Genomic DNA, 27,839 nt, shown 5'->3' with positions numbered 1-27,839 from the left:
CAGAGTTCTCCGAAGAAAATGTCTTGGTGCAGAGTTTATAACCCTTGGACGATTGTTTTTATCTGATCCCCACACTTATTTATATAAAACGATTTTTTTTTATTAATCACTTTGACTACATTTTGAATTATCCAAAAAATTTTTTCCTACTTTTTAGTTTGGTTTTATATTAAAGCGTGTTTTTTTAAACTATTACTTATTTTTTAATTTTTTAATTCAGAAAATATTGTATTTTTTTTTTGTTTTCTTCAATCAGAGATGTCCAAATTGAGAGATTTCCGAATTTTCTTGTCCATAATTAGAGATGTTCATTTGTAAAGCTTTTCTACCCTAGCGGTTTTGTAAATGCCAAAAAAATGTCGCAATTATACAGTATTAATGCGGTATTTTTTCAGCATTTTTTCGGTTGTTTTGGTCAGTTTTTTTATCGAAAAATTACGGAACATTACGGAAGTGAGAAATTAAAAATTGAAATTAAAATTAGAATATATTTACTTAACATATGTATTATTTTATATTAATTATCGCTAAATACCTAATTAAAAAATAATATTCTAAGTACATATTTTTTATTCAAAAACAGTATTTGTTTTTGCAAAGTAGCGATGGAGAATAAAAAGCAAAATTTGAAATTTTTCATTTTATGCATTTCTAACATAGAAGTGAACTAAAAATAAAACTAAATCTTTAATAATTGTCCATTATGTCAGAAAATATTCGGCAAAATTACTGTATTATTACGGTAATTATTGGGAATTTTTTGGGTAAAATTTGGGCATTAATGCGGTAATTGTATAGTATATTTTTGGTAACTGTACAGCATAAGTGCAGTATATATACTGGATAACTACAGTATAAAAACTGGCCAAAACAACTATAGTTTAACCGCATTATTACCGAATTATAACGGTAAATATACGGCATGAGCATAAATGCCGAAAAATTACGGTATTTTTACGGCATTATCAAAACCGCGAGGGTATATTCAGAGTTGTTCATTTGTGTATACGTCAAATAACCTTGATGTTTTTTAATCAAATTGTCTGAATTTAGGTTTGTCATTATTTTTTAATTTCCTTTGTATCTTCTTTTTATAATTCCATTTTTTTTTAATTTAAATTGTTTCAATGGACTATTTTCTAATTTTAGGCCTTTTCAATTTTAATTTTGTATGATAATATGACCTAATAATTTAGTAAATGTCTTTACATTGAGCTATAGTTATTTGATATTGTTTATTTTTAAGACTGTAATTATAAGGAGACTAATATTTTATTTATTTTCTTTTAATTGAAACATCAAATTTATTTGAAATATTTTATTTGTATAGTTTTTAATATTCAAATTATTTCTCTGGTGATTTACCATGTGGGAATTTTTCATCTTTAATTATGTTTATGCATAGTATTTTTATTTGGATAAATTTCTATAATTATGTTTGTCTGAGCTTACAATTGTTTATTTTATGTGAATTTTCTTCATAGTTTCGTATATTTTTTTTATTTCCTGAACATATTATTAATTGAAATTTTTAGTGAGAGATGTCCAAATTGAGAATTTTTTATTCTACCCGAATCATTGCCAACCGTTACAAATCAATGTCGACGACTGTATATACTTCCTTCATTAAATAACTAAATAAATGAAAACTAATTTAAAAAGTCTTGAAGAATATCGAAATGATAACATTTTTTCGGCATCTATACATTCATTTTTAATAATAATGATATTAATACAAGCATTTATATTTTTGTGTACTTTTTAATATTAAAATATTTGAAAATTTTTAATTTTAAATTAATTTAATATTTGAATTGTTTAAGAGCTAGCTTTGGCAGCACTTTTCACTCTTTTCGTCATTTTGCTAGCGGTCCTGTGTCCGTTTGACTGTCTAATGGCCGAAAAGAATGTCAATCTTGGTTTTGCTTGTACTTCTTGTACTTCGTCACACTGCCATCTGCTTCTCATTTCATGTCTGTTTTTTACATCACTATTTTATATGGATTTTAAAAAATGTGTAATACAAGAATTTGCTAATTAGAAGTAATTTTGTCTTAAAAGAAATAAATTAAACTGAAATCTTTCTATTAAGTATATAGTAAGTTTTCTATAATTATTAGTTATAAATTTCTTAAACCAAATTTGCTCAAGTGAGGTTAACAATGACAAAAGGCATCTATTATTTAAAAACTGATTATTTACTGTAAATACAATTAAAATAATAAAATGTGTGACAGTGAATTGCAAGACGAAGAAAGAGAAGCATTATTGTCGATTTATGAAGGAGATAAAGCTTTCAAACAGTTAAATTCTACAACATATCAATATAAGGTTTGTTTAATACATTCAGTAAAAACTTTCATATGAAAAACTTGAATAATAATATGAATAAATGATTTATATTGATTATTTTCATGTTTCAGTATGGAGAAGATAACGATTTTCGTTCGTTTTTATTGGAGATCATTTGGCATGATAAATACCCTACAAAAAAACCGACAGTTAGCATGGACACTTTCTACAACAAACACATGTATTTTTCACAATTAACTTGTATCTTTTGATATAGTATTACTTGTCAATAACAATATTATTTGATGATAATATGAATTTTTTAATTTTAGACTTCAAAAAGTAAAAGATAAAATAATAGCTCATGTAGAAGCAGAAGCAAAACAGTGGCTTGGATATGGTATGACTTACACTTTATTTCAATCAGTTCAAGAACATTTATCGGAACTAATAGAAGAACAACCCGATTCAATTACTGACTTAAGTATCCAAACAAATAAATTGACTATTAGTACTGGTGATTCGAAGGTATGAGCTTACTTTCTGTACTAGATTTACTTGTTAAATTAGTCCAAATTTGCTTTTTTGAATATTATTCCGATTTTTTTCGATTAACTTAATTATTTATCAAACATCAATATCAATTTAAATTATTTTTATCGTAAAAGTAATCACTCTTTTAAATGAAATTATTTAGAATTTACTTTTAATTCCTGTTAAACGTTGATTACTATTAGAAGGAAAAGTTACGTTAACATTAATAAAATTAGCTGTCTTTTTAAAGATACAGTTTCAAAATTAATTTGCACAGACAAAAGTTTGTTCATTTAACAATAATAAGATGGAATCAAACTAAAAATTAGACCAAGTAAGGTAAAAGCCCCAATATATGATCATGTACCAGTATATAATCACTCCATGTATTTGTATACCTATATTTGTGAATATATATATACCAATACATGGAGTGATCGTATACTGGTACGTGATCATCTATCGGGGCTTTTACCTTAATCATTTCACAATGAAAAATAGAATTTATATGGCTAAGTTGCTGAGGAAGTCGAAAGAAAGTCAACGATGCATCTAACATGAATCAAAACTAATTTTTAAATTGATTCACACGAAAACGTCCTTTTTTCTAGATAGAATAGATTTATGTTAAAAAATATGAACAAAGTAATATCAATATCAATCTTTAAAAAATTTCACTTTTGGCCATGAGAATAGTAAAGTAAAAAATTAATTCATCTCATAATTTTTTGTAGTCATCGTATAAATTATTTTCTCGAATTTTTTATCCAAGCAGCTTATTTTCAATTCAAGAGTTTTTATTTGTTAATACTATGATAATTTCATGACCAAAGCACTCACACTTTTATTTTTCTATTTTTATTTGAAAGATAATACTTCAATGCCATAATATTAGTGAGTAAAATTCATAGTAATTAGACTATCACCATTATCCATTAAAAGAAATCGAATAGAAATTTTATGATAGTCTAAATAAAAGTTTTTTCTTAATCGATTAATTTTAAATAAATTAAACCATAAATAGTAAAAAAGATTGTCAGAATTGATTTTCGTATGAACAATAGATCGATAGATCAATAGATAAAAATTTTAACAAAATCGCGGATAAAAAATTATTTAGCGAAGTGTTTCTTATTTGATATGGTACCATGATATAATATAATTCGATTGATATTTCACTAGGATGAAGCAGCGAAAAAACCAAAAAAAGAGCAGCTTACAAAATCACAGAAAAGACGTCGTTGGAACAAGGTCGATAGTAAAGGTGAAAAACCTCGAGGGTGGGATTGGGTGGATATTGTTAAACATTTATCGCAAACTGGTATGAAAACTGAGCAAGAAACCTAATGATTTATGTTTAATTTTTTTTTTTCTTTTGTATAAAAAACAAACTATATTACATATTTTTATGAAACGTTGAGTATTGACTATATACAAAATTCGATTTATTATACAATTTTACCATAAACAAAAGACTCAGTACAATAAGAAATTACGGATCATGTAATTAATTTATTGATTACCGTTAAAAAAAATAGAAATAACATTAAAGTTGTTTAATTAAATAGATTTTTTTATTTATTTCAACTTTGTAAAAAATTTGACTTGTATTTACTTAAGTATCCCATTCTCCTCTCCAATTGTTTACGGGTAAAAGATTTAAATCATCTAGCCATTCTAAAAGTGGATGAATACTAATAAATTAAGTATAGAAAAAGAATAATACCCTAAAAAAGAGACTTACCACTTTTTTGAAGTAATTTATTCCAGTGTTTAAATTCTTCATCAATAATAGAATCCAATGAAATTGATGGTTCCAAAGTAAATTGTCTTCTATCACCATTAAATACATTAGATTCAGATAAAGTATACAGTTTATCTAAAAAACTTATACCCTGCGATTTTATTGCATCGATTACGTTTTCCTTTCTGTTCAATTGTACATTAATGAATTTTGCATAAATATATGCATTGAAGTAAGCCTCCAAGATATTAACAGAGAGAACATTTTTCCTTAGAACGACATAAATTATTTCCTTTTTTACATCCGGTATAATCAAGAATGATTTTTTGCGAAAATGATTCATTAATTTTGTCAAATATTCAATATTATTAATCCTTGGATTTTTTATTATATCAGACAAAGAAATTCCTAATTTGATTGAGAAACCACTGTATTGTTTAGCTAAAAGAAAAAAAAAACATTTTAATGACATAATATAATTTTTTAATTAATATAATGACATTATATAATTTTATAATGTAAATGATTGTCTTACGTGAATTATGAAAGGGTAGTAAAGATTCTTGTTGATTGATTAATTTTGTATCATAAATAATACCATCATTAATGTAATTATGAAACAACAAAATTAATCTGTCTTCATTTAAAGAATTAAACGTCAGTACTTTAACAGCAGAATAATTCGCATAAATATGAATAGTTACCAAAATTAGGTACATTTCAATTAAAAATCTGTAAATATTAAGATGAATATGCGTATTTTTGTGAAAATCGAATAATCTATAAATCATATTTTATATTAAGTACTCACGCGTTCGGAATGTATGAGATTAAAAAAATACCAACAAAAGATCCAATAAGATTAATGAATGTTTCTTGACTTCCATCTTTGGCTGAAACATCACCTACATTACCTTTTAAGGCTTGGTGTTGTGTTAAAGCTGCTCTTGTTGCTCCACCAGCAACTCCAACAATTGACTTCGTTGCAGTAGAAAGACATAGTAACATTGTAACAGACGACGAATGCATACTAGGTAGTGTAAGCTCAATCCCCATTGCTAAATCATTCAAAATATCAGCAGTGAGTCTCCATTTTTTACATTGAGCGTCTAATTCAATACTGCAAGATTAACGTGAAACCTTATAAAAATTTGAAATAAGAGTCCCTATGTTTCATTTGAATCTTCATAAATCAAAAATCGTGACAAATAATTACCTTTTCCACCAAGTAAATATAATCCGTCCAATCATCCCGGTTCCATCTTTGAGAATCCAAGAAATAGCTGCAGCAGAAGCAGTTGCTGTTGATTCTCCTACCCCTACGCTTTGAAGAACTGAATGAGTAGTTAAAGCACCCAAAACCGTACTGGCGAATGCCTGACATTAAGAAAATAAACATTATTACTAACATGAATTCAAAAATGAGAGTTGAGTTTTAGTACCTGAATGGTATCCCATATTTGATAAGGAATGTAATCAGGGTGTACGCTATCCGGAAATCCTTGTGGTAAGAATACTTTTTTCAAGAATGACTTTAAATTGAACAGACGGGTCTCATTATTGATAATCGCATTGTTTTTTTCCAATGCTAAGTGTTGTTCTGAAATAAATATGGTCGGTGATACTGCATCATTATCAATTACACTTTGCTACTAATAATTTGCAGTGAAATCATGTATTCACTAATTATCGCTAGCGTTCTATACCTCATTTTACTTAATCTTAATTATTGTACGGTTTAGAGTAGTAAGTTCTACGTTCAAGCTTAAGCTAAATAAAATTTTTTCATTTATTTATATTAAGAGACAAGGTATGTTGAATTCTTTTAAAAGTGCTGTTTCACGCTTTTGTATTTTATACTATTTCTTATATTATGCTACTCTGAATAAATTTTTTCTATTGTTACTTTTATTTTTAATATTATAATTGTATTACTTTTTCATTTTATCTCATATCAAATGTAATATGACTAAGTGACTTTGTTATTAGCTGAATAGTTAGGTCTAACAAAAATGAATAAGTAGACACAAGGGAACCGAAGTTGCGATGTACTTATATCAATTTTTAAATTTAGATTGATCTAGTGCGTTTAATCAAGTATGTTGTGAATTTTTTGTGCATCTAAGCAAATACATTTTGATCATTTTAAGTATTTAAATGTAAGAAAACAAATGAAAGATTTTTTTTTTTTTTAAGATTTCGATATTTTTGATCAAGTCGACTTTTAAAAATTACAGTAAAATTTTTTAAAGTAAAAAATGTCTGTAGTTACGAACTTAAACTATTTTCATACTTGATAAATTTATGTTATTGAAAATGCGTACCTGATTTAATAAAAATATTTTTTTTTTCATCATTTCCATAGATTTCACAAAATAAAATTTTACGAGCCATGGATATAATATTGTTTCAGTGAGAGAATGGACGCGAAATGCATTGAGTTTTGAAAAGTGGGGGTAAGAGAGTTGTATGATAAATGAGTGAAGTGAGGACGACCAAACTTTAATGTAATTTATATAACCTTTAATAATTTGTTTTCGTTCGAAAAAATATGTGTTATGCATGATAAGATTACTAAATTATATATGAATAATTATATATCATAAGATTACTAAATTATATATGAATAAGAGTATGAGATTTTGCAACTTGATTAAATAATGTAAAATGGAAGATAATCATGATAAAAATGAATTGATAAAGTAAACAAAAACAATGCGTGATAAAGTCATGCCTAAAATTATTCACATCGACGAGTTTTTAAGGCTACGCCGTAATAAATGTACTGTCTGAAATTTTATTTTTCTAATTACTTTTTTAACAAATTTTTAAATGAACTATGATGAAGCTTCCTCCCCGGGAAAAAATGATCAGACCTGACCATGCCTGTTCATGTATGATCAGGTCTGAAATTAGACATGATCATGCCTGTTCATTGCGTGAAAATCGGTTCATTCATTCAGAAGTTATTGCGGTTTGAAAATTCAAAAAATAATGTTTTATTAAACTTCTAATAGACTTTTGAGCTAGAAGAGCTCATAATCATAGAACAGCTTACTCTTTGAGTTTGGAGAGCTCAAAATAACACATAAGTTAAATTTTCGAGCTCGAAGAGCTCAAACACGTCATAAGTGCAATTTTAAGCGCTTAGATATGGAATTAGCGGGAAGTTGTAGGGATGGCCTTTAGGGTCGACCGTTTTTATAATTTTTTTTATATACACTTGTTATTATTATGTTAGTTTTTTTCATTGTCTTGTGACTTAAATAACTGATTTAAATCATATAATAATAAATAATCTAACTTATTATTGTAATCACAAGACGAAAAAAGATCAAAATTACGAAACTTTTATTGATCAAAACGATAAAAAATGATTTTACATGTTAAGCACCTATAAGAGATATCATTTCTTTTTAATACTTTTTAATTATTTTGTTCAATAAGGGAAAAAAAATTATTTCTTGATGTGAAGGTATTTGAATTCCATGTTCGATAATATCTCAAAAATTTCGGTTTATTACGTAGAATTTTATAAATTAAAATAAAATCAAATGGCCCCATGAAGAGAAAATTCAAATTTGGTCTAATTTTAAAACTTTCTTCTCGCAGATAGAATTGTATATTTGTCCAGTTTTATCTAAACTATATTTTGATTAAATTTAAATAAAATTATTTAGCAAAATTACAAAAGTAAGTTCAAATGTAGTTAAATACATGAAACAAGTCTCGTAAAGATTTGAACAACATTATTTTATTTTTCTACAAAATGTTTTACAGTCGAAAATACTCAAAATATATATTTTTTCAGGTTTTTAAATTTTTGTTCATAATTTTTCATGAAAAAAATTATTGTTAACATTATGAAAGTATAAATTTAAAAAATAGCATACATTTAAGTAACTTATTATATAGATGTAAATTCACTAAGAGCATAAGTTACTGCATCATGAATTGTCAAAAGAATTAGAAAGTTAGGTTTTTCGGATACATGTTTATTATATTCTAAAATACTGTCATAAATTGAGCCTGAACATCCGGTTATACATACTGAAATATCAATTGAATTAAATTCATTAGCAATATTATATAAAATAGCTACACCGCTAGGATCAATATAACTTAATGAACTTAAATCGATCACTAAAAATCGTAATTTTTCATTATTTCCATCATTTAGTTGCATCTCGAATTGATTCTTCGCTTTCTTAGATCTCAATTTTAATTCTTTTTGAGGATCAATGTTGACAAGTTTAAAAATTTTTGACTTGAAATAATCTTTGTTAGCAAAATTCAATCCGCCACGATAATGGAATATTTTAATTCCAGGCAATTCAATAGGCTGAAAAAAAGATTTAGTTTGTAAACAGCAGTGACATTTTAAAATAATATTATAAATTTTTTCCTTATCTACATCCACCATTCAAATTCATATTTTAGTTAGCAAGAAAAAAATTATTTTTGATTTTTAAAGAAAAATACAAAATATGATAAATCATCTTAGTTATTATCGTTTTTACTCAATAATCTAAAATGTCGAATTTTTAGATACAGATATGGTAAAAGTATGTAAGACACGGAAAAAATTAGAATATCCCAATCTCCTTGTTTGTTATCCTAGCCTTCGGTTCGTACAGGCAATTTCACATGTGAATTGGAATATCCTACTTTGCTCAATATCTACCATAAAAAAAAAAAAAAATAAATAAAAACTTACATCCTTGTATTTGCTTGTGTCCAAGTATAACTCGGTGTTTGGAATGTGACCCAGTAAACATGAGTAAGATTTAATACTTAAAATCAAAATTGTCGATATAGATGTAAGTAGTCCAATTAGAAGTCCCACATCAATCCCTACGATTATTACAATCAAAAAGGTCATAATCCAAACCATACCATCTAGTTTGCTGAGTCTCCAAAAATGAAGGAATTGTTTCATTTGTAATAACATTCCTTTTAATGAAACCTTAAAACAATGCTTTTTTTTTATCTTCTTACAAGGAAAATTAAAAAAATTTTTTGTAACTCCGAAAATTCTTTTCAGTAAAATTTTCGAAAATTGCGTTTCCATTAAGTAGATACGCTAGTAATAATCTCATGGAAGATCAGCACAAGAAAGTATAATAGTTTATCGTTTGTTTGGTATGAAATCTCGCAAAATTGCTAAATGAGTGTTGATGTTTTGTGCTTTTAGAAAACAATTTCGACCATTTCTATTAGAATGTTTGTTTGTGTGCATATACTTGAAATTTTTTTCTTTGCGTACCTACTGTTAACTATTTTCATTACAAATAGTGCTCTTTTATTTGTTATTAATACTTACAACAATAATCGATGCTAAAACTGATCTTGGTAAAGATTCAAAAAATGGTCCGATAAATAATAATATAATTAAAAGAATTGAACAAGATATTATACTAGCTATCTGGGTTTTCCCTCCAACAGTTTGTTGAATTAGTGATCTGCTTAAAGATGCAGACACGGGCATACATGAAAAAAATGATCCAAAAATATTACTGATGCCCTAAAAAAATCGTTTTTATTCGTTTTTTTAAATATTTTAATTTGTTAGCTTAAAAAATAAAGTACTAATTATAATTGCTATATTACCATTGCAAAAAGCTCTTGATTGGAGTCAATCTCATAGTGTAATTTTTGAGCAAATATTAATGCCATTGATAGAGTAACTGTATAAGATACCATAGTTATAGCTATACAATCTGTTGCAATATCTTTTATCAATTGGATAGTAGGTAACTCGGGCTTTGGAAGTCTGTAAGTGTATTAAATTTATCAGAAATAAAATGGATTTTGTTTTATAGAATAAATTAGTGACTTACCCCGTTGGAATATTACCAACTGTTTCAATAACATAATGTCCAGCTAAATCAAAATAGTTTGAGATGATGGTTCCAGAAATCACAGCAATTAGTTCAATTGGAAATGGCATATTGCATTTCTGCTTAAGCCATGGCTTGATAGATAGAATTAATATAGTGTAAATTCATATAAGTTCATTAAAGAATGATGCTGCATCATTTGCGATTCTGATAAAACTGAATAAGAATACTATTTTTAAGTGTGGAAAGAAATACATTCTTTGAAAGTGAAAAATCAGAAATATACAATTATCCTCAATCGAATTTTAGAAATTTTACTAATTAAAAAAATTGTTTTTTGTACAAGGCATTTTGTGAAGTTTTACGTTATTTTAGAATGATATTTTATTTAAAGAAATTTTATAAATGCTATTCGTTGGACTAATAAAATATATCATTATGCTTCTTCAATTTTTTTTAAACACTTCGTTTCCAGTATTGAAGATTTATCATCTTTGCTAAGAATTTACTGAGTTAACTGTCTATTTTACCGTCAAATGTAAAAGTTATTTTGAAAAATTTTCAACAAGAGTATCTCTTAAATGAATCATGCGTGGTTACTTCTAATTATGCAGAACGTGAATTACTACTCGTGAATACTACTCTATTATTATGACAAAAATTTATTATGTATAAGTGTATGCGTGAAATATGAAAAATATATTGGCTTTCAGTCAAGTAAAATTGCTCAGAGTCGAATTTATGATTACGCGATTATTTATAAGTGATGTTGTTTAATTATTTACTAAAAAGCTTTAATTTATATATATCTTAATTTTATAATTAGTTATGATAAGTACGCTGATTATAGTTACCTTGAAAAATTCATTATTAAGTACCATAATAATTATTGTCACAGTAGATACAGTGAGGGCTGCGAAATTGGGATACTTAAGTACATTGAATATGTCTATAACAGTCTGAAAACGAAAATATAAAATATAATGATTTTTCTCACGTTAGAAGAAATTAATCGTGCGTAATTTACATGATTTCTTTAGCTGTGATGCAAATATATTGAGGAATAATTAATATTGTAAGAAGTCTTTAAACAAAAAATGAAGTAATTCATTTTATTTTGAAAATTTTTTTTGTAGAATCGAATGTGTAGCGCTGATATATTTTATTTATTGCAAAAAGACTTTTTTGGCATAAAAACGTATTAGGATTTAGAAAAAAATATCAAAATGGTTTTATTTGGTGTCACGAGACCAAAAATATAGTTTTTTCAACACGAGTTAACGATATTAAAGGTTTAAATATTCAGGGCTTTTTTTCTTAATATAGAGAACAGTTTCATAAAATTTTTAATCAATCAGCGGGAGAAATTTCGTAAAAATGATGTTATTTGACTGAATCACTAAAATATTGCATTTAAAGTTTAGATGTCACATAAGTAGAGTGTTCTACGAAAGGTTAAACATGGAGTGTACTTACATATACCAATTTAAAATGGGTTATCTTGCGTTTTGGTAATTGTAGACCTAGAAGGTCTTTTACTTGAGATATTAAAACATAAATCGCTGCTCCAGTAGTGAATCCGCTTACTAAACTTTCACTTAACAAAGAACTTATTATTCCCAATCGTAAAATGAACATGAGTAACTACAAAATAACAATTATTATTCTTCAAGTCTCTACAAAGTTGTTTAATTCCCTAGTTACCTGTAATAGTCCTACAGAAAAAGTAACGGCTGTAGCTACTTGCATGGGTGAATAAAACATAGGTAAGCTATCATTTAAGTCACGAGAAGAATCAAACAGTGTATTATTTGACAAGGAAGAACTAATTGGAGTAGAATAAGTTGCAACAACTTTGCCAGTCATTAGGCATACAATTGCAAAAGTACCTGAAAATAATTGAAAAATATTTTTTGTAAAATCTCGACAGATATTTTTGAATATAATTGAATTTGGACTAACCTATAGAAACATGTTTTGACGTTCCAAAAAAGAAATAAATTAATACTGGAAAAAATGCCATATAGATACCAACTATTGGCGGAACATTTCCCAATAAAGCATACGCCATTCCTTGCGGTATGTGCATTATAGCTACCGTAATCCCAGAAATAATATCTGATAATATATAATCTTTCCATTTATATTTACGGAGCCAATAAAATACTGGTATGAAGGATCTCAAAGAGACCTTTAAATTTTTATTTTTCATCGACACCAATACATTTTTAGCAACTAAAAATTATAATTAATAAAACTGGATTAGTTTAATGAAACTCCAAAATGGTAAAAGCGTTAGTTTATAGAAGCTACTGACGTGTAACAACGAGATACTAATACTAAATTATTAAAACACACTATGAATAGATTAATTAATCAGAATAAATTCAAGATAATTGATTAGATGGGTAGAACCACCGTCTTTTGGCCATAAGAAATCGAACAATTAACTTAATCAAGATTTTTTTTCTATTTTGTTCTTCACCTCGACAGATTCAAGAATAAAATTTGAAAGATTATGGAAAGTTAATTCAGTTTTTCAAGTTTTTTGAGAAAAAAATATTATATTATTCTACAAATTGATGTTCAAAAATTTTCAATGCAAAACAAGAAGATATACATTTTTTTATGTTTAAATGACGCAAGTAAATATAAACATCAAACTTATAAATTTTTAAAAAAAGATTGGCAAGTCTGTAAGGGACGAAATAAAAAAAAAATTTGTCGATAAATCAATTTTTAGATGTTTTATATTAAAAAAAAAGACGCCATTCGGCCATACCCGAAATGGAAGGTAGATTTCATAGAATGAATTATCATCTTGTCTCAATAACTTTCGTTTGACATGGAATGAAATTTATTGTAACATACATAAGTAGGTTGTATTACACATTGCCTGAAAATGGTTCAATTGAACTCTTAACTTCGATAAAATAACTAATAATGGTCAAAAAGTTAACGTTATGTAGTCAAATTAGAAGTGATTTTATGAGTTTTCACATAAATTTATCAAAAATCAGCTATCTTTTTGCTATTAAAAGTTATACATAAATGAAGTTACCGAAAACGTAATTTCTCCTATTTTGATCATTTTGAAGAGCTACTCTTTCTGAACTAATCGAACGATTTCGCTCATTTTAAGGCTCATGCAAGCTAATTGTCTAAGGAATTTGTATACTAAATTTCATTGGGATCTGTTACGAATTCTCGACAGAATAACATTCATAAGTCGGCTGCACTACACATTGCCTGAAAATGGTTCAATAGAACTCTTAACTTTGATAAAATAACTAAAAATGGTCAAAATGTCAATGTTATATACGTCAAATTAAAGGCAATTTTATGAGCTTTCACATGAATTCATAAAAAATTAGCCATCTCTTTTCAACCAAAAGTTATACATCAATGAAGTCACCGAAAACGTGATTTTGACTATTTTGATAATTTTGAAGAGCTGCCATTTCTAAACTTATGGATGGATTTCGCTCATCTTCGAACTCATTCAAGGTTTTTATCCAAAGAATATGTGTAACAAATTTCATCTAGATTCGTCGAGAACTGTAGACACAATCGCGGCAACATCCCGCGTTATATTACATATGTATATATATTATATACAGGGTGTCACAAAAGTCACGGACGCCATTGTAACATCTCATGAAAAAAATAATTCTGAGACGAAAAGTCCTTAGCCATTTTTCAATTAACCGCATAGATAATTAATTATTAATTAAAAATAACGTCTCTTTATTTGTTACAGAGAGAGCGCCAGTGTCCAGTAAAGTATGTGGAGATGTTGTAGGAGTATTTAGTAGCATAACATTAAAAAATTTTTATATTTGCTATGTGCCAAACAAAGGCACAACTAACTGTATGACTAACTAGTTTCTATATAGCTAACGTAGTCACACATATTTACTTACACATTCACACGTGCAAGTGTCTTCATTGGAACGCACTTGACTTGACACTAGTGCTCTCTCTCTAGCGCATAAAAGGACGTTATTTTAATTAATAATTAATTATCTTTGCGTCTGATTAAAAAATGGCTAAGGAGACGAAAATTCTTTAGCCATTTTTTAATGAGACGCATAGATAACACCGGCACACAAAAAAAAAAAAGTTGTCTGTACTTGGGACGCGCCACATATATTCCCATGTAATTTGACCCGCTGAACCCGAATTTGAGGTCCGTTTGGCCCCTACACCCTAGGATTTTGAGAAAACTGTAAAAAACCGAAAAAAAACGGGAAAATTGGGGGTTTTGGTGATTGAAAAATTTTTTTAGATTCTAACTATGCATGATTTTCATGTATTTCGATCTGCTTTATACTTATCTGAAGTGTACTCAGACCAGCAGCCATTAAAAGTCTAAGTAAATCCCGAAAAACCCATGAAAATTGCGAAAAAACAAAAATTCCCAATATTGTGATAAAAAATGTATTGAGCTAAATATATGATGATTTTCATGTAGGTTTATCGACGACATATAAATCTCCAACTTTTATAACTCAGACGTCTCGAAAACATCAAACAAATGTGCAAAAACCCCGAAAATTGGAAAAAATCAAATGTAATATAATAAAAATCGAGTTATTATTCAAAATAAATAAAAAATCATATCATTCGATCTGTGGTGCATAAAAAAAGTATTTCGTCCTAAGACTTAAAAAATTAATTTTTCGGAAAATATCATCAAAACCCTTTGGATTTGAATTTTAATTCGTTCTCCGCTTATATCTCACCCTTTTATCTTCAAACGTCCTGCATAAAGGGTTTCTCTTTCGTTTCCTCTCTTCTTCGGGTAAATCTCTCTTCAGAGTCCAACAATGATCTGCCATCATATTTACATCCCACGTTCCTTGATATCGTTTTTCCATCACACTAATGTCTTGATGGAATCTCTCACCTTGCTCTTCACTAAAATCACCAAGATTTTCAGGAAAGTGTGAAAGATGAGAATGTAAATAGTGCAATTTTGTATTCATTAAGCAACCTAAAGTATTATAGTTGTATAACAACTCGTCAACTAAAGTTGCGTAGTTATCACTTTTCGTATTCCCTAAAAATTGCTGTGATACTTCCTTAAAACTTCCCCAAGCTGCTCTCTCAATCTCGTTCATCTCATATTCAAGATTAGCATCCTGGAATAGAGTCCGAATTTGGGGTCCATCAAAAATTCCTTCTTTTTAATTTAGCGTCACTTATAGCTGGAAATTTTTCGCCCAAGTACTTAAAACAGTTTCCATCTTTATCCAGAGCTTTGACAAATTGCTTCATAAGGCCAAGCTTGATATGAAGTGGGGGCAGCAAGTACTTGGAAGGATCAATTAGAGATTGTCGCGTAACATTGTGAGAACCAGGATTCAAATTTGTTCTTGTTGGCCATTCTTTTTGAATGTAATGATTCTTTCGGTCTCGGCTATCCCACAAACATAAGAAGCAGGGGTACTTTGTGAACCCTGATTGTTGGCCTAGCAATATTGTTGCAATTTTCAGATCACCACAAACCTTCCATTGATGTTCTGAATAGTTTATTTTATCTAATACAACCTGTAAATTGTCATAAGTCTCCTTTAGTTTAGTCGAATGAGCTACTGGAATCGGTGCCAATAAGTTTCCATTATGAAGAAGCACAGCTTTAAGACTTCGCCTAGAGGAGTCAATAATAAGCCCCCATTCTTCGTCTTTATAAGTGTTTAGCTTCAACTCATCGATCAATCATTTTAAATATAAACAGTACACAAATGAATGCTCGCTTTTTTTTGTAAAATAATTCCGGATTTACTTATCCCTATCACGATAAAAATAACCTGTTGTATTTTTAGCTAATAAATTTTTTTCCTTAAAGCTGAGGCTAAATGTTCAGCTTTTACCTTAGATAGTCCTAAGTCTCGTACAAGGTCATTCAATTCAAGTTGATCGAAGACTTCAGGGTCTTTACTTCTAGGAACACCACTCGGGATGTATTCTTCATCCTCAGAATGGATCTCTTCGGGTTCAGGATCGATTTCTTCAAAGTTATCTTCAACTTCCATCTCTTCATGTTCATTCACTGGTTCAGGAGCTGCAGGTTCTTCGACATTCAAAACTTTTTCTGCTGGCACAACTGATGTTACGTTGGCATATTGAATTTTATGTTTGGTTGTCGAAGAAAAACCTGAAACTTCCGTCGTGCAAAAATAGCAGTTTTTTGACTCGTTGGTGCAGACCAAATCACAGGTTTTGAAAATTTCAAGCACTGTTTACTTTTCGTCTGCTCCCAACGAGTAAGCATCGTGTGACACCGATTGCAAAGTGAATGTGGTACCCAAGTTGCTTCCCAGTTCGTAATCTGGATACCGAAGCAGGTTTCGTAGACATTTTTCAATTTGTTTGAAAAAGATCTACGACTTTTCGTTACTTCAAATTCTCCACATATGTAACAGAAGCAATTGGAGTTTTTGTTACATATGTGAGAGACACTTCTTGTCATATTAAACGCTTCAGAAGCCAAGTCACCCACTAATGAAGAGCTGCAGTCACTTGATGACGACGCCTGCGAGCCTGCTTTCTCACTCTGACCAGACGCCGATACTGGGATTCCGGGTCCCTGCATCGTAAAACACTTATTACTTGTGCCTGCCATGACGGCATTCAAGCCGTTAACCCAGGGACTATGCCAGACGGTCCTGTTGCCCGCCGTCACCACGTGGAGGTGCCCTGGTTACAGGCACAAGCATTTAAGCAAGAAATCGATTCTGAGCCCAAAAAGTTCCTAGAAGTGAAAACCCTGAAACATCAGCTTAAAGAAAAAAAAATTTATTAACTAAAAATACAACAGCTTATTTTTATCGTGATAGGGAAAAAAAAATCTGATAACATTTTTAAAACGGCGAAAATTCATTAGTGGACTGTTCAGATGTAAGAAGTTTGATTGATGAGTTAAAGACGTTAATGAGTTAAAGAACACTTTCAGGACGAGGAGTGAAAGTTTTTCATTGCTTTGTCTAAGCGAAGTCTCAAAGCACCGACTCCAGTAGCTCATTTGACCAAAAATCATTGAAAAGTTTGTGGTGATCTGAAAATTGCTACACTAGTTAAGCCAACAATCTGGTTCACAATATATCCCTTCTTGTATGTTTGTAGGATAGTCACGATCGGAAAATTCCCTACAGTAGAAAAGAACGGCCAACAAGAAAGAATTTGAATCATGGTTCTCACAACGTTATGCGAGAATCTCTCATTAATCCTTACAAGTACTTGCTGCCACCACTTTATATCAAGCTTGACCTTATGAAGCATTTTGTCAAAGCTCTCGATAAAAATGGCAACTGTGTTAAGTACTTGGACGAAAAATTTCCAGCTATAAGTGACAATAAATTGAAAGAAGGAATTTTCTATGTACCCCAAATTCGGACTCAATTCCAGGATGCTAATCTTGAGTATGAGATGCACAAGATTGAGAGAGCAGCTTGGGGAAGTTTTAAGGAAGTATCTCGAAATGTTTTAGGGAATGTGAATACAAAATTGCACTATTTACAATCTCATCTTTCACACTTTCCTGAAAATCTTGGTAATTTCAGTGAAGAAAGAGAAGAAACATTCCATCAAAACATGAGTGGATGTCAATATGATGGTAGATCATTGTTGGACTCTGAAGAGAGATTTACCCGAAGAAGAGAGGAAACGAAAGAGAAACCCTTTATGCAGGACGTTTGAAGATAAAAGGGTGAGATATAAGCGGAGAACGAATTAAAATTCAAATCCAAAGGGTTTTGATGATATTTTCCGAAAAAATTAATTTTTTTTAAGTCTTAAGACGAAATACTTTTTTTTATGCACCACAGATCGAATGATATGATTTTTTTTATTTATTTTGAATAATAACTCGATTTTTATTATATTACATTTGATTTTTTTCCAATTTTCGGGGTTTTTTGCACATTTGTTTGATGTTTTCGAGACGTCTGAGTTATAAAAGTTGGAGATTTATATGTCGTCGATAAACCTACATGAAAATCATCATATATTTAGCTCAATACATTTTTTTATCACAATATTGGGAATTTTTGTTTTTTTCGCAATTTTCATGGGTTTTTCGGGATTTACTTAGACTTTTAATGGCTGCTGGTCTGAGTACACTTCAGATAAGTATAAAGCAGATCGAAATACATGAAAATCATGCATAGTTAGAATCTAAAAAAATTTTTCAATCACCAAAACCCCCAATTTTCCCGTTTTTTTTCGGTTTTTTACAGTTTTCTCAAAATCCTAGGGTGTAGGGGCCAAACGGACCTCAAATTCGGGTTCAGCGGGTCAAATTACATGGGAATATATGTGGCGCGTCCCAAGTACAGACAACTTTTTTTTTTTTGTGTGCCGGTGTTAATTATCTATGCGTCTGATTAAAAAATGGCTAAGGACTTTTCATCTCAGAATTATTTTGTTTATCAGATGCTACAATGGCGTCCGTTACTTCTGGGACACTATATATATATATATATATATATATTTATTTGATTTTCATAGAATTTTTTAACAGAAGCTTAGTTTGGGCATTTCTGGTGAAAATTCAAAATTTGGCCGGAAGTGCCCAATTAAATATCCTGTTAAAAATTCTATGAAAATCAAATACATTATCTCACACCAAAATATCTCAGGAAATGCCCAAACGCAGCCTCTGTTAAAAGCGGAACTCAAAATTCCAATTTTAAAAGGTTCTCTACGGAAGTTACATTTTGGCACACCCTAAAATATATATATATATATATATATATATATATATGAATTTTTTAACTAACGTTATTTTTGAGCTTTACTCGACTAGTTAAGTGATATTACGACAAAATTCCGAGTAAATTCCGACATGAGGACCAATGAAAAAGATTGATTTCTATGAAATCTACCTAAAAACAGTGGAACCATACACCTAATCGATTACTAAATTTAATGACACGAAAATTAAATTATAACTTGTCTGATTAACTGTGGGACCACTCAAACCAATGTTTATCAGATGTAACGAGGATTTAATATCATCGAGTTACGAGTCGCCGGTAGCCGTATTATTATACAAAAGGATACGTACAAGATTTTTTAGATTTTTCGTAATAAAAATTTTCGTTGAATGTATCTTGATAGTAAACATGACGATCGACTTTCAATTTTAAAAGTACTTCTGGATGTTTTTCTTCGTGGTCCACTGGAATAGTCAAAATAATTAGTGATAAGATTAAAGTGAGTATATACAGTACACAAAAATATTACCTGGTATATCCATTTTAATAGTGTTATTTGTTATTATAAAAATTAATTTTTATTAGATACTTTTTATAACCTGAAATAAATTTTTTTGTTGTTACTATACCTACTAGTAGTGTTTGAATAGATTAGTACAAAAATAGTTTAATGGATAAATTCCAATTATTAATAATATTGCCCTATCATCGAAATCGATTAGTCAAACAATAGATGTTTTTGTTTTTATTAATATAAATTAATCTGGTTTTTTTTTTTTTTAAATAAATCTTATATTTAAAAAAAGAGCGTGGCTATTAACATATTCCCGTGCTAGCACAGGGCACGGGAAAAGTAGTCATTTTACCTATTTTACACGCACGCGCACGGGTAAATTACCAAATCATCTGAAATATGACCAATCCGTTCAATCCGTGCCCCCTGCGTGTAAATCCTTCTCGCGCATTTACATATACATGTTTATGTTGACTAAGCATTGTGACTAAAATAACTATATAAATATAACAACTACTAAAAGAATTGGGTTATGTAATACCAGAAAAGTAAATACGACCCTTGGCACGTGGTCCTCTAGGGGATGATAGCCAAAAGAAAAAAGTAGTGAGTGATGTGAGTGAAACAGCATGACATAAATTGTGTTATGTATTGACTGACGGGCCTCTGATAGGAAACGATTTTAATTTTAACTTTTATTTGTGTGATATAATACATAGGTACAAGATAATTAGATTCTTAGAAATATGTTTTTTTTTTTCAATAAAAAAATTTTATAACGGTAATGGTTTATCATATTCTTCATTGTTTACAATTGAGATATGAGTCCCAACCTTTAACCTTTAATTAGTACTTATTTAGTATTATAGAAATTATTGAGTTTAAATAATTAAAAAAAATGAGTGTTGTCAGAACGTTAAGATTAGTTGCTTTCCAAGCTAATTCTGTTAGGCAAATATTGTTTTCTCCAAAGTATTTGTTGTATACAAATATTGGTATTTCTGTTTCATTATCTGCTGTGGGAGATACTTTAGAGCAACACTACGAAATTTTAAAGGTAAAGTATAAATATATTAGTCCAATAGTACAATAGGTCGTTACAAAAAAACCATAATTCGTTGATAACGTTTTATTCTGTATTTTAGGGTGAATGGAATGAGTGGTGTCCAAAAAGAACTACAAACATGGCTATATCAGGAATGTCAATTGGAATTTTTTGTCATTATTGGTATCAAGTATTAGACGCGAGACTCCCCGGAAAAACTATTGGAACTGTATTAAAAAAAGTTATTGTTGACCAAATTATTTGTTCACCATTCTATATAGGAATATTTTTTATTACACTTGCTTTATTAGAACGAAAAAATTGGTCTGAATTGAAAACTGAAGTTAAGGATAAAGCTCATAAGTTATACTTAGCTGAATGGATTGTTTGGCCACCTGCTCAAATTATCAACTTTTATTTTTTACCTACCAGATTTCGAATTCTTTATGATAATACAATTTCTTTAGGTTATGATGTATATACTAGTAAGGTTAAACACAATCATTAAAAAACATATGCTGGTCGTTCTAATGAATTAGATGAATGTATATTAAATTGTAAACTATATTCAAAAGTTTTGAATAAGACAATTTCTTCTGCAAGCAATAAAAATAAGGGTTTACAAATATAGATGATTAATCAATGGCCTGTAAATATTTATAAATACATCCCCATCTTATCAATCGGTCTGTCTAGATTTAACGAGCTATTAACAAAGATAACGTTTCAGTTCAACTATGAAGTGCCTACAGTTTATAAAATTTATAAAAAAATTATTAACTTGAACTTTTTTATCATTTATCAGTACAGTATTTTACTAAACTCCATATCTTTAGAAAATCTTTTCATTCTAAATTTTCATCCAAACAACACAGATAAATTAGTGACGATAATTTTTAATTAATAATATAACTTAACCTAATGTCTTTTTTGATTAATTTTATATTTATCAGATCATTAATCTTTTCGGAACTTATTATATAATTTTTGCTGTTTATTTACAATTATAAAAACTTTAAACCTGTGATATCACAATATACCATTATGTGTTTATGTATGTTAACGTCTTATTGTAAATAATAAATTTTGTAAATTAATTGAGTATTTTTGAATTATTCACGTTAGTTTTTCAAGATAAAATTGAGAAAAACAGTGAAATTAAAAAAAAATCAGACTGAAAATTATGTTGTAAATCACATAAATGACAAATTATCATTACTGACCAACTTGAAATCACTTATATATGATAATATTAAAATCAGCAGATTCTTTTTTGGCTTCATACACCATTTAAATTAATACTAAAATAATATTTTTAAAACTTGCATCCATAGTTTTTTTTAATTTCTAGATTTTAGAATTTTTGTAAAATTACTTGATAATAATTCACTTGTTCACAAATCTTAAATGATTCGTAATTAATAATCTATAATTCATAGTTTAGGCTTAGACGAAGTTGTTGAGTGGCCCTCACCCCACTATTGAGTGAGTGTGTTAGACTATTTATATATAATTATTATGTTATATATTATTGTAATTATTATGGTTATACCCTGGCGGATTCGTGGTCACGGTAAAATGATCGTGAAACGACGGTGAATGTACCGTGAATTCACAGTGTCGACAAATGATCGTCGAATGACCGTCACTTGACTATCGAACGGTCATCGTTTGACAGTGAACGACGAGTATCATTGTGAAAGTTTTTCACTGTTACTTTATGATTTTTATTTTGTATAGTTATCATACTTTACTCTTCGAAAAACCAAATTTTTACTTGACTTCTCCGATTTTTTACCTAAGTAAAAATCGTAGATCATCGATCGATCGTCTGTCATTTGACAGTCATTCGAAAACATATAAATTATCAAAAAACCGTAACTCGGTGGTAGATGCACAGTAGTCTGTGAGTGAAACGACCGTGAAACGAGCGTATAATGTCGGTAAGTCAGGAATTTTTTACTAGTTAACAATGAAAAAGTGCTGATTATATTTTTTTTTTTTATTTCATTAAAAATACTCAAAGTGTATAAAAAGATAGGTAAATGAGAAATTTTCAGTAAATAATCGGGATGAAAAATTTGAAAAAAATATTAAATTATTGTAATTTTGTTTATTTTAAAGTAAAATTATAAAAAATTAATCAGATTACAGGCAATCAACAGAGATCCGTCATTTCAATACTTTTCAGAAGAGTTTATGGCTTACAAGTGTTGAATTTTTTTCATAGTCTTAAATGAGAAACCATAATACCTTTTGATTATGAAAAATATAATAATCAATATTGTTTTTTTTTTTTTTTTTTTTTTTTAGAGACGATAACTTTAATTTCAAAATTACGGAAAAATTGTTTGTTATCAATAAAAATTATTATGAGATATTTTTTTTTTAACAATTCAATTTTTAGCAATTTTTTTTCCAGATCTTTTTTTATACAGTTAATAATTTCACCGTAATTTCGAAATTAAGAATTTCGTAATCATCAAAAATTTGAATCATATTATTATTATGCTTTACTTGTACACCTCTCGGTTTTTACAAGGCTGATTCCTCTTTTTTCTCCTAGCTCTACGCTTTTTCTATTTCTCATATTGGACCTCAGCAAGTCCCACCCGACACTTCATTTCTACTTTTAATTTTTGCGGCTGTGGACCGACTTGTGCTTTCTGTACCGTATTCACCCTGAACCTCCCCTTCTCAGGCTGTTGGAACAGAATCATGGGGAAACCGCAGAGAAAACCCATGATAGTACAGTCGGAGCTGGGCTAAGTCTACAGTGATTGATAAGAAACTCTTCTTTATCGACCACTGGAGCATTAGGCCCCTCTCCTAGTGTGCAGAGATCCCTCGCGCTACCCTGATAGCCACAGTTTCAGACCAACCAAGTTGGTGTCAGATAGTTGCCACCAACTTAGCGACAACTTGCGGTCAACTTCCGAATTTGTAACTGTTGGCGCCAAGTTGGCTACAAGTTTCTGAGAAAAAAGAGACCAATCTACTGCTGCAATATGTCGCCAAATTTCTTGAGAAACTTATCGTCAACTTGGTGTGAAAAAGTTTCAGAGCAACTTTTGCCGACAACTTGGTGAACAAGTTGACACCAACCGAGTTACTTTCCAAGAGTTGCCGCCAAGTTGGTGACAAGTTGCGGCAGTAGATTGACAGAAAGTTGCGGCCAACTTGGCTATCAGGGTAGCCAACGCTGACTAAAGTGGTCACCCATTCAAGTTGTTGCTTAAATGTGTGATCGCCCAAGTCAGACGTGTACCGCCCGGATATCTCTGCCACTTCCAGAGGCTGGCAACGTAACGTAACACACATATTTTTAATTATAATCACTGAAAAATATTGGTGCGTGCTGGAATCGAACCCGGGTCCCACTCTTTCGAAAAGCGAGCACCGAGCCAACCAGGCCATTGCCAGCCTCTCAAAAATTTGAATCATTTATTACGATTATTATTTTGAAGTCATGGAAAAAATATAACTTTATTTAAGCTATTTTTATCTATGCAATGAAAAAAAATGACTTGGTTTTGACACCTTATGATGTGACTGAATCAAACGTTTCGTGTAGTGTCTTAGATAGCTTTTTTTTTTTTTTTTTTTTTTTTATGAAAAGTTTATTTTTATTTTTCCACAAACAAAAGTTACATAAATGATAACACAGAATAAAAAATACAATAAAAAAAACTGTAACATAATTATAATAATAATATTATTTTATCTTAGCTAGCTATAGTAAATAGATCTCGCTAAGAGACATATTGGAGATTGCACTATTTAGTGTCAGAAACATAGATAATTTTAACATTCTTAATTAAGCCAAATAATTTATAAGGAGATGTAAAAAGTTGTGATTATAAAAGAATCTAAATCTTTAAGGAGAAGGTGTGGGATAGGGAGTAGGACGGGGAAGAGGTATGGATAATGGGAGAGTAATAAATTAAACTAAGCTATTTATGTACATATTTACAGGTTTGCCGACTGTTCGGCGCACTGGCGTTATATATAAAAAAAGCCCCTGGGGGTCATCTTGAGTTGTAGTCCGATTTAATTGTCCCAAATTGTTCTTCTCCTGATCTCATCTAAGTATGCCGCATCTGTCTGGAGCCACCAGTAATTTTTATTAAGACGGTGTGTGTCGCAGAGGTCCACTTTTGGCAGTGATGTCGAGAACATCCTATTTGAGTCTTCAAAAAGTTCGGTTGTTAGCTTTTTATTGAAGCAATGTCTTCTCGCGTGGTAGATGATTGGAAGGTTATTTCCATCTTGTAGTAGGCCTCTGTGATCACAGAAAGTGAACATCTCTGGAGTGACGTAGCCAGATGTACAAGCATTAAGACAGATGTTATCATCGGGCAGATTAAGTCATCCATTGAGGGATTGTCAATGCTTCTATAGTTAGCGTAGTAGTTCCTGCTTAATTTGAGGTAGAAACAGTCTATTCTAGTGATGTTAGCTTCTTTATAAATCTTCTTATTACTTAATATTTCCCGATAGTCTGTCTCAGGTTTACGATACATGCCAACAATGGAACGTATAGCTGATCTCTCCAATCTCCTGTACTTTTCCATGACCGTGTGATTCATGTTCCAGAGTATAGGTGCAGCGTAGGTGATCAATGGGCAGATCAATAACTGATAGCAAATGAGTTTTGCTTTGGAAGACAGGTTTCTGTTATAAAATATTCTGGAGTTAATTTTTATTGCCTTCTTGGCTTTTTCAAGTTGTGCTTTATGATGGTTTGTCATGTGCAGTAGATGGTCAAAGGTAACGCCCAGGTATTTTACAATTTTTTTAACTGGTATATCAGTTTTTTGACCCAGATGATCAGTTATTGTGATCTTGGCCGCCTTTATCCTGTTATATTGCGACACTTTTATTTGTTTACAGGGACGTCTGAAGAAGATTATTTCACTTTTCAGCCCACTGATCTTCAAATTCCATCTCAAATAATGGTCATTGATTTTATTAACTCGATCTTGCAGTTTGGCTGTGATGATGTCTACATTGGGGTCAGCTATGTAGATGACTCTGTCATCAGCGAATGAAATAGAATGAACCCCATTCTCTTCTAACTTTGCGGCGTCATTGGTAAAGCTGTCGAAAATATTGAAGAGGATGGGAGACAGTACTCTGCCTTGCTGGAGTCCTTCTAGTATGGAAAATTTGTCATCCGAAAGAGATAGGCCATCCCAAGTGTAAAAATAGTTACCAGTCAGCATATCTATCAAAAGGAAGATGAGACCACGCGGGAAGTTATTTTTTTCTAGTACAAAAATTAGTCCATCGATCTAGACGGAGTCGAAGGCCTTCTCTAAGTCAAGTAAAGCAGCTCCGACTACCATGTTATTATGAAGACTCTTATTAATATCAGAAGCGAACTTGTTCATCGCATGAGTTGTTGCATGCTTGTTTCTAAATCCAAATTGATTATTTGGTATGATCTTTTTGTCGCTGATAATAATGTCCAGTTGTTTTTTGACTAGTCTTTCAAAGACTTTGCTGACACTCATGGTGAGACTAATTGGTCGATAACTTTGCGGCCAACTTTGTACTATCCATCTTTGAGGATAGTACGCTAAATTAATCGCATTGTTGAATATGATGGTATAATGTTTAATGATTAATTCAGGTAGATTTTTAAGCACAATAGTGGGAATGTTATCTAAACCCAGCAGATGTTTTATTTTTAAGCTTCTTTAGAATTAACAAGACTTCTATGTAACTGAACAAGAATTTTGGCTCATTATCTTTTGTTACCGGGTAGTGAGCTGGGTTGCTAGTTGAGAAATCCACGAATGACCGATTTGTAGTTCTCATATTGTCTTTTATCTTCTTGATGTCGGTAGCTACCGTGTCGACACTTAATTTGGTGATGGTACCAAAATTGGTGTATCTTGGAGCGTTTATACTTTCAAGGTGTTTACCTATGATATGCAACTTTGTATCAGGATCCGTAGCTATGATTTCGTTGTTGTTGACTAGATCGGGAAACTTATTGGAGCAATGATTGCTGAGAGAACTATTGTCCATTGGAATTTTTAATGTGTTGATGCTGATGTCTTTCTTCGGCCTGAGTATACGGTTAATTTTGGGAAAAAATTCCTGCGGATTCTTGTAGTTAATGCTCTTGATTTGAGCCTCCCAATAAGCAGTGACTGTATTTTTAAATTCCTTATGAATAAGTTTATTTATTCTTTTGATGGTGAACTTGATTCTGGATTTTTCCTGATTACTGATGGGAATATTGTCAAATTGTCGTCTGATGAGATATGATTTGTATGCATGTAGGCGTTTAATGGATTTATTATTGCATTTCAGGAAATAGTCTTCTTTTTTCTTGGTGAGTGGAATTGTAGCTTTGATTGAGTTTGTTATGATGCTATCCAGTTGTTCAATATGGTTGTCAATTTCATCTATAGACAGGTTATGTTCACTTAGGCTTTTGATGTCTTGATCGTAGTTGTTTAGCAGGTGCTTCCTGAATTTTTCCCAGTTAGCTTTCTTGAAATTGCGGGCTTTGAGATGAGTATCTTGTTATTCAAGTAATCCAGGAGCACAGTTGTCAGTAGAGATGGTCAGAGTGATTGCCCAGTGGTCGCTATCATATGGTAAATTGGAAGTTTTCCATTATCAAGGTTTTCGATATCAATTCTCATGTCGATGATGCAGTGATCCAGGTAGGATTTGGCCTTAGGGAAGGTTGGTCCTTTAGGAGAGAGGAGTGTCGCTTTGTACTCAACGTAATTGGCTTCCAGCCAATCTATCAGTTTGTCACCTCTGTCATTTGATGTTACATCGCCCCACATAGTGCTCTGCGTTGAAATCGCCCGCTATCAGGTAGTAGTTGTTGCTGGGGTCAAGCTTAAAGTCTTTCATCAATTTTGCCAGCTCATGAATGAATTTTTGGCCATTACTTTGTGTCGCGTAGATGCTGATTATTATTAAATTTGTTTTTTATTTTTATTGCTGTGAACTCTATGACTTTGTTATTTAAAGAATTAGGAAAATGAATTGTCGTGAATTTTAGCTTGCTGTGGATGGCTATAGCAGTCCCACCACCTTTGGTTGAGTTGGGTCTGTCTGTTCTGACCAACTGGTGATTGGACAGTTGGACTTTATGCTTGGCATTTAATTTTGTTTCGGA

General features: G+C 30.4%; 4 protein-coding genes across 4 annotated transcripts; 2 read left to right on the top strand and 2 right to left on the bottom strand.

Annotated features, from left to right (window-relative positions):
• The first annotated feature begins 1,852 nt into the window (after positions 1–1,852).
• Positions 1,853–4,275, top strand: LOC123264664 (RWD domain-containing protein 4). The gene is made up of 4 exons (XM_044728081.1): positions 1,853–2,331; positions 2,424–2,533; positions 2,625–2,820; positions 4,009–4,275. The coding sequence occupies exons 1-4, from the start codon at positions 2,227–2,229 to the stop codon at positions 4,171–4,173; spliced, it is 576 nt and encodes a 191-aa protein (XP_044584016.1). The 5' UTR covers positions 1,853–2,226; the 3' UTR covers positions 4,174–4,275.
• A 54-nt stretch (positions 4,276–4,329) lies between these two features.
• On the bottom strand, positions 4,330–7,090 carry LOC123264630 (RUS family member 1). The gene is made up of 7 exons (XM_044728023.1): positions 6,895–7,090; positions 6,013–6,170; positions 5,787–5,947; positions 5,382–5,690; positions 5,106–5,302; positions 4,571–5,011; positions 4,330–4,503 (listed from the first exon to the last, which is right to left on the bottom strand). Exons 1-7 carry the CDS (start codon positions 6,962–6,964, stop codon positions 4,442–4,444), a joined length of 1,398 nt encoding a protein of 465 aa, XP_044583958.1. The 5' UTR covers positions 6,965–7,090; the 3' UTR covers positions 4,330–4,441.
• Positions 7,091–8,305: 1,215 nt separating this feature from the next.
• On the bottom strand, positions 8,306–19,978 carry LOC123264622 (prestin-like). The gene is made up of 11 exons (XM_044728008.1): positions 19,660–19,978; positions 19,481–19,594; positions 12,373–12,645; positions 12,115–12,299; positions 11,887–12,054; positions 11,265–11,369; positions 10,411–10,544; positions 10,181–10,343; positions 9,894–10,094; positions 9,288–9,536; positions 8,306–8,912 (listed from the first exon to the last, which is right to left on the bottom strand). Exons 1-11 carry the CDS (start codon positions 19,670–19,672, stop codon positions 8,478–8,480), a joined length of 2,040 nt encoding a protein of 679 aa, XP_044583943.1. The 5' UTR covers positions 19,673–19,978; the 3' UTR covers positions 8,306–8,477.
• Positions 19,979–20,101: 123 nt separating this feature from the next.
• LOC123264665 (mpv17-like protein 2) lies at positions 20,102–21,475 on the top strand. The gene is made up of 2 exons (XM_044728082.1): positions 20,102–20,701; positions 20,790–21,475. The coding sequence occupies exons 1-2, from the start codon at positions 20,543–20,545 to the stop codon at positions 21,195–21,197; spliced, it is 567 nt and encodes a 188-aa protein (XP_044584017.1). The 5' UTR covers positions 20,102–20,542; the 3' UTR covers positions 21,198–21,475.
• The last annotated feature ends 6,364 nt before the right edge of the window (positions 21,476–27,839 follow it).

This window comes from Cotesia glomerata, linkage group LG5 (assembly GCF_020080835.1).
Source record: "Cotesia glomerata isolate CgM1 linkage group LG5, MPM_Cglom_v2.3, whole genome shotgun sequence".
Lineage (NCBI taxonomy): Eukaryota > Metazoa > Arthropoda > Insecta > Hymenoptera > Braconidae > Cotesia > Cotesia glomerata.
The sequence above is the reverse complement of the archived record's forward strand: the minus strand, read 5'-3'. Positions and strand labels throughout refer to the sequence as shown.

Coding starts and splice junctions, on each gene's coding strand:
- LOC123264665 (XM_044728082.1), top strand. CDS start 20,543: ATGAGTGTTGTCAGAACGTTAAGATTAGTTGCTTTCCAAGCTAATTCT. Junction 20,702..20,789: donor AACACTACGAAATTTTAAAG/GTAAAGTATAAA, acceptor TCTGTATTTTAG/GGTGAATGGAATGAGTGGTG.
- LOC123264622 (XM_044728008.1), bottom strand. Junction 11,370..11,886: donor CCCATTTTAAATTGGTATAT/GTAAGTACACTC, acceptor TTTCGTTTTCAG/ACTGTTATAGACATATTCAA. Junction 9,537..9,893: donor TTTTAGCATCGATTATTGTT/GTAAGTATTAAT, acceptor CATTGTTTTAAG/GTTTCATTAAAAGGAATGTT.
- LOC123264630 (XM_044728023.1), bottom strand. CDS start 6,964: ATGGCTCGTAAAATTTTATTTTGTGAAATCTATGGAAATGATGAAAAA. Junction 6,171..6,894: donor AAATATTTTTATTAAATCAG/GTACGCATTTTC, acceptor TATTTATTTCAG/AACAACACTTAGCATTGGAA. Junction 5,691..5,786: donor ATATTTACTTGGTGGAAAAG/GTAATTATTTGT, acceptor TTAATCTTGCAG/TATTGAATTAGACGCTCAAT.
- LOC123264664 (XM_044728081.1), top strand. CDS start 2,227: ATGTGTGACAGTGAATTGCAAGACGAAGAAAGAGAAGCATTATTGTCG. Junction 2,332..2,423: donor CTACAACATATCAATATAAG/GTTTGTTTAATA, acceptor TTCATGTTTCAG/TATGGAGAAGATAACGATTT. Junction 2,821..4,008: donor TTAGTACTGGTGATTCGAAG/GTATGAGCTTAC, acceptor ATATTTCACTAG/GATGAAGCAGCGAAAAAACC.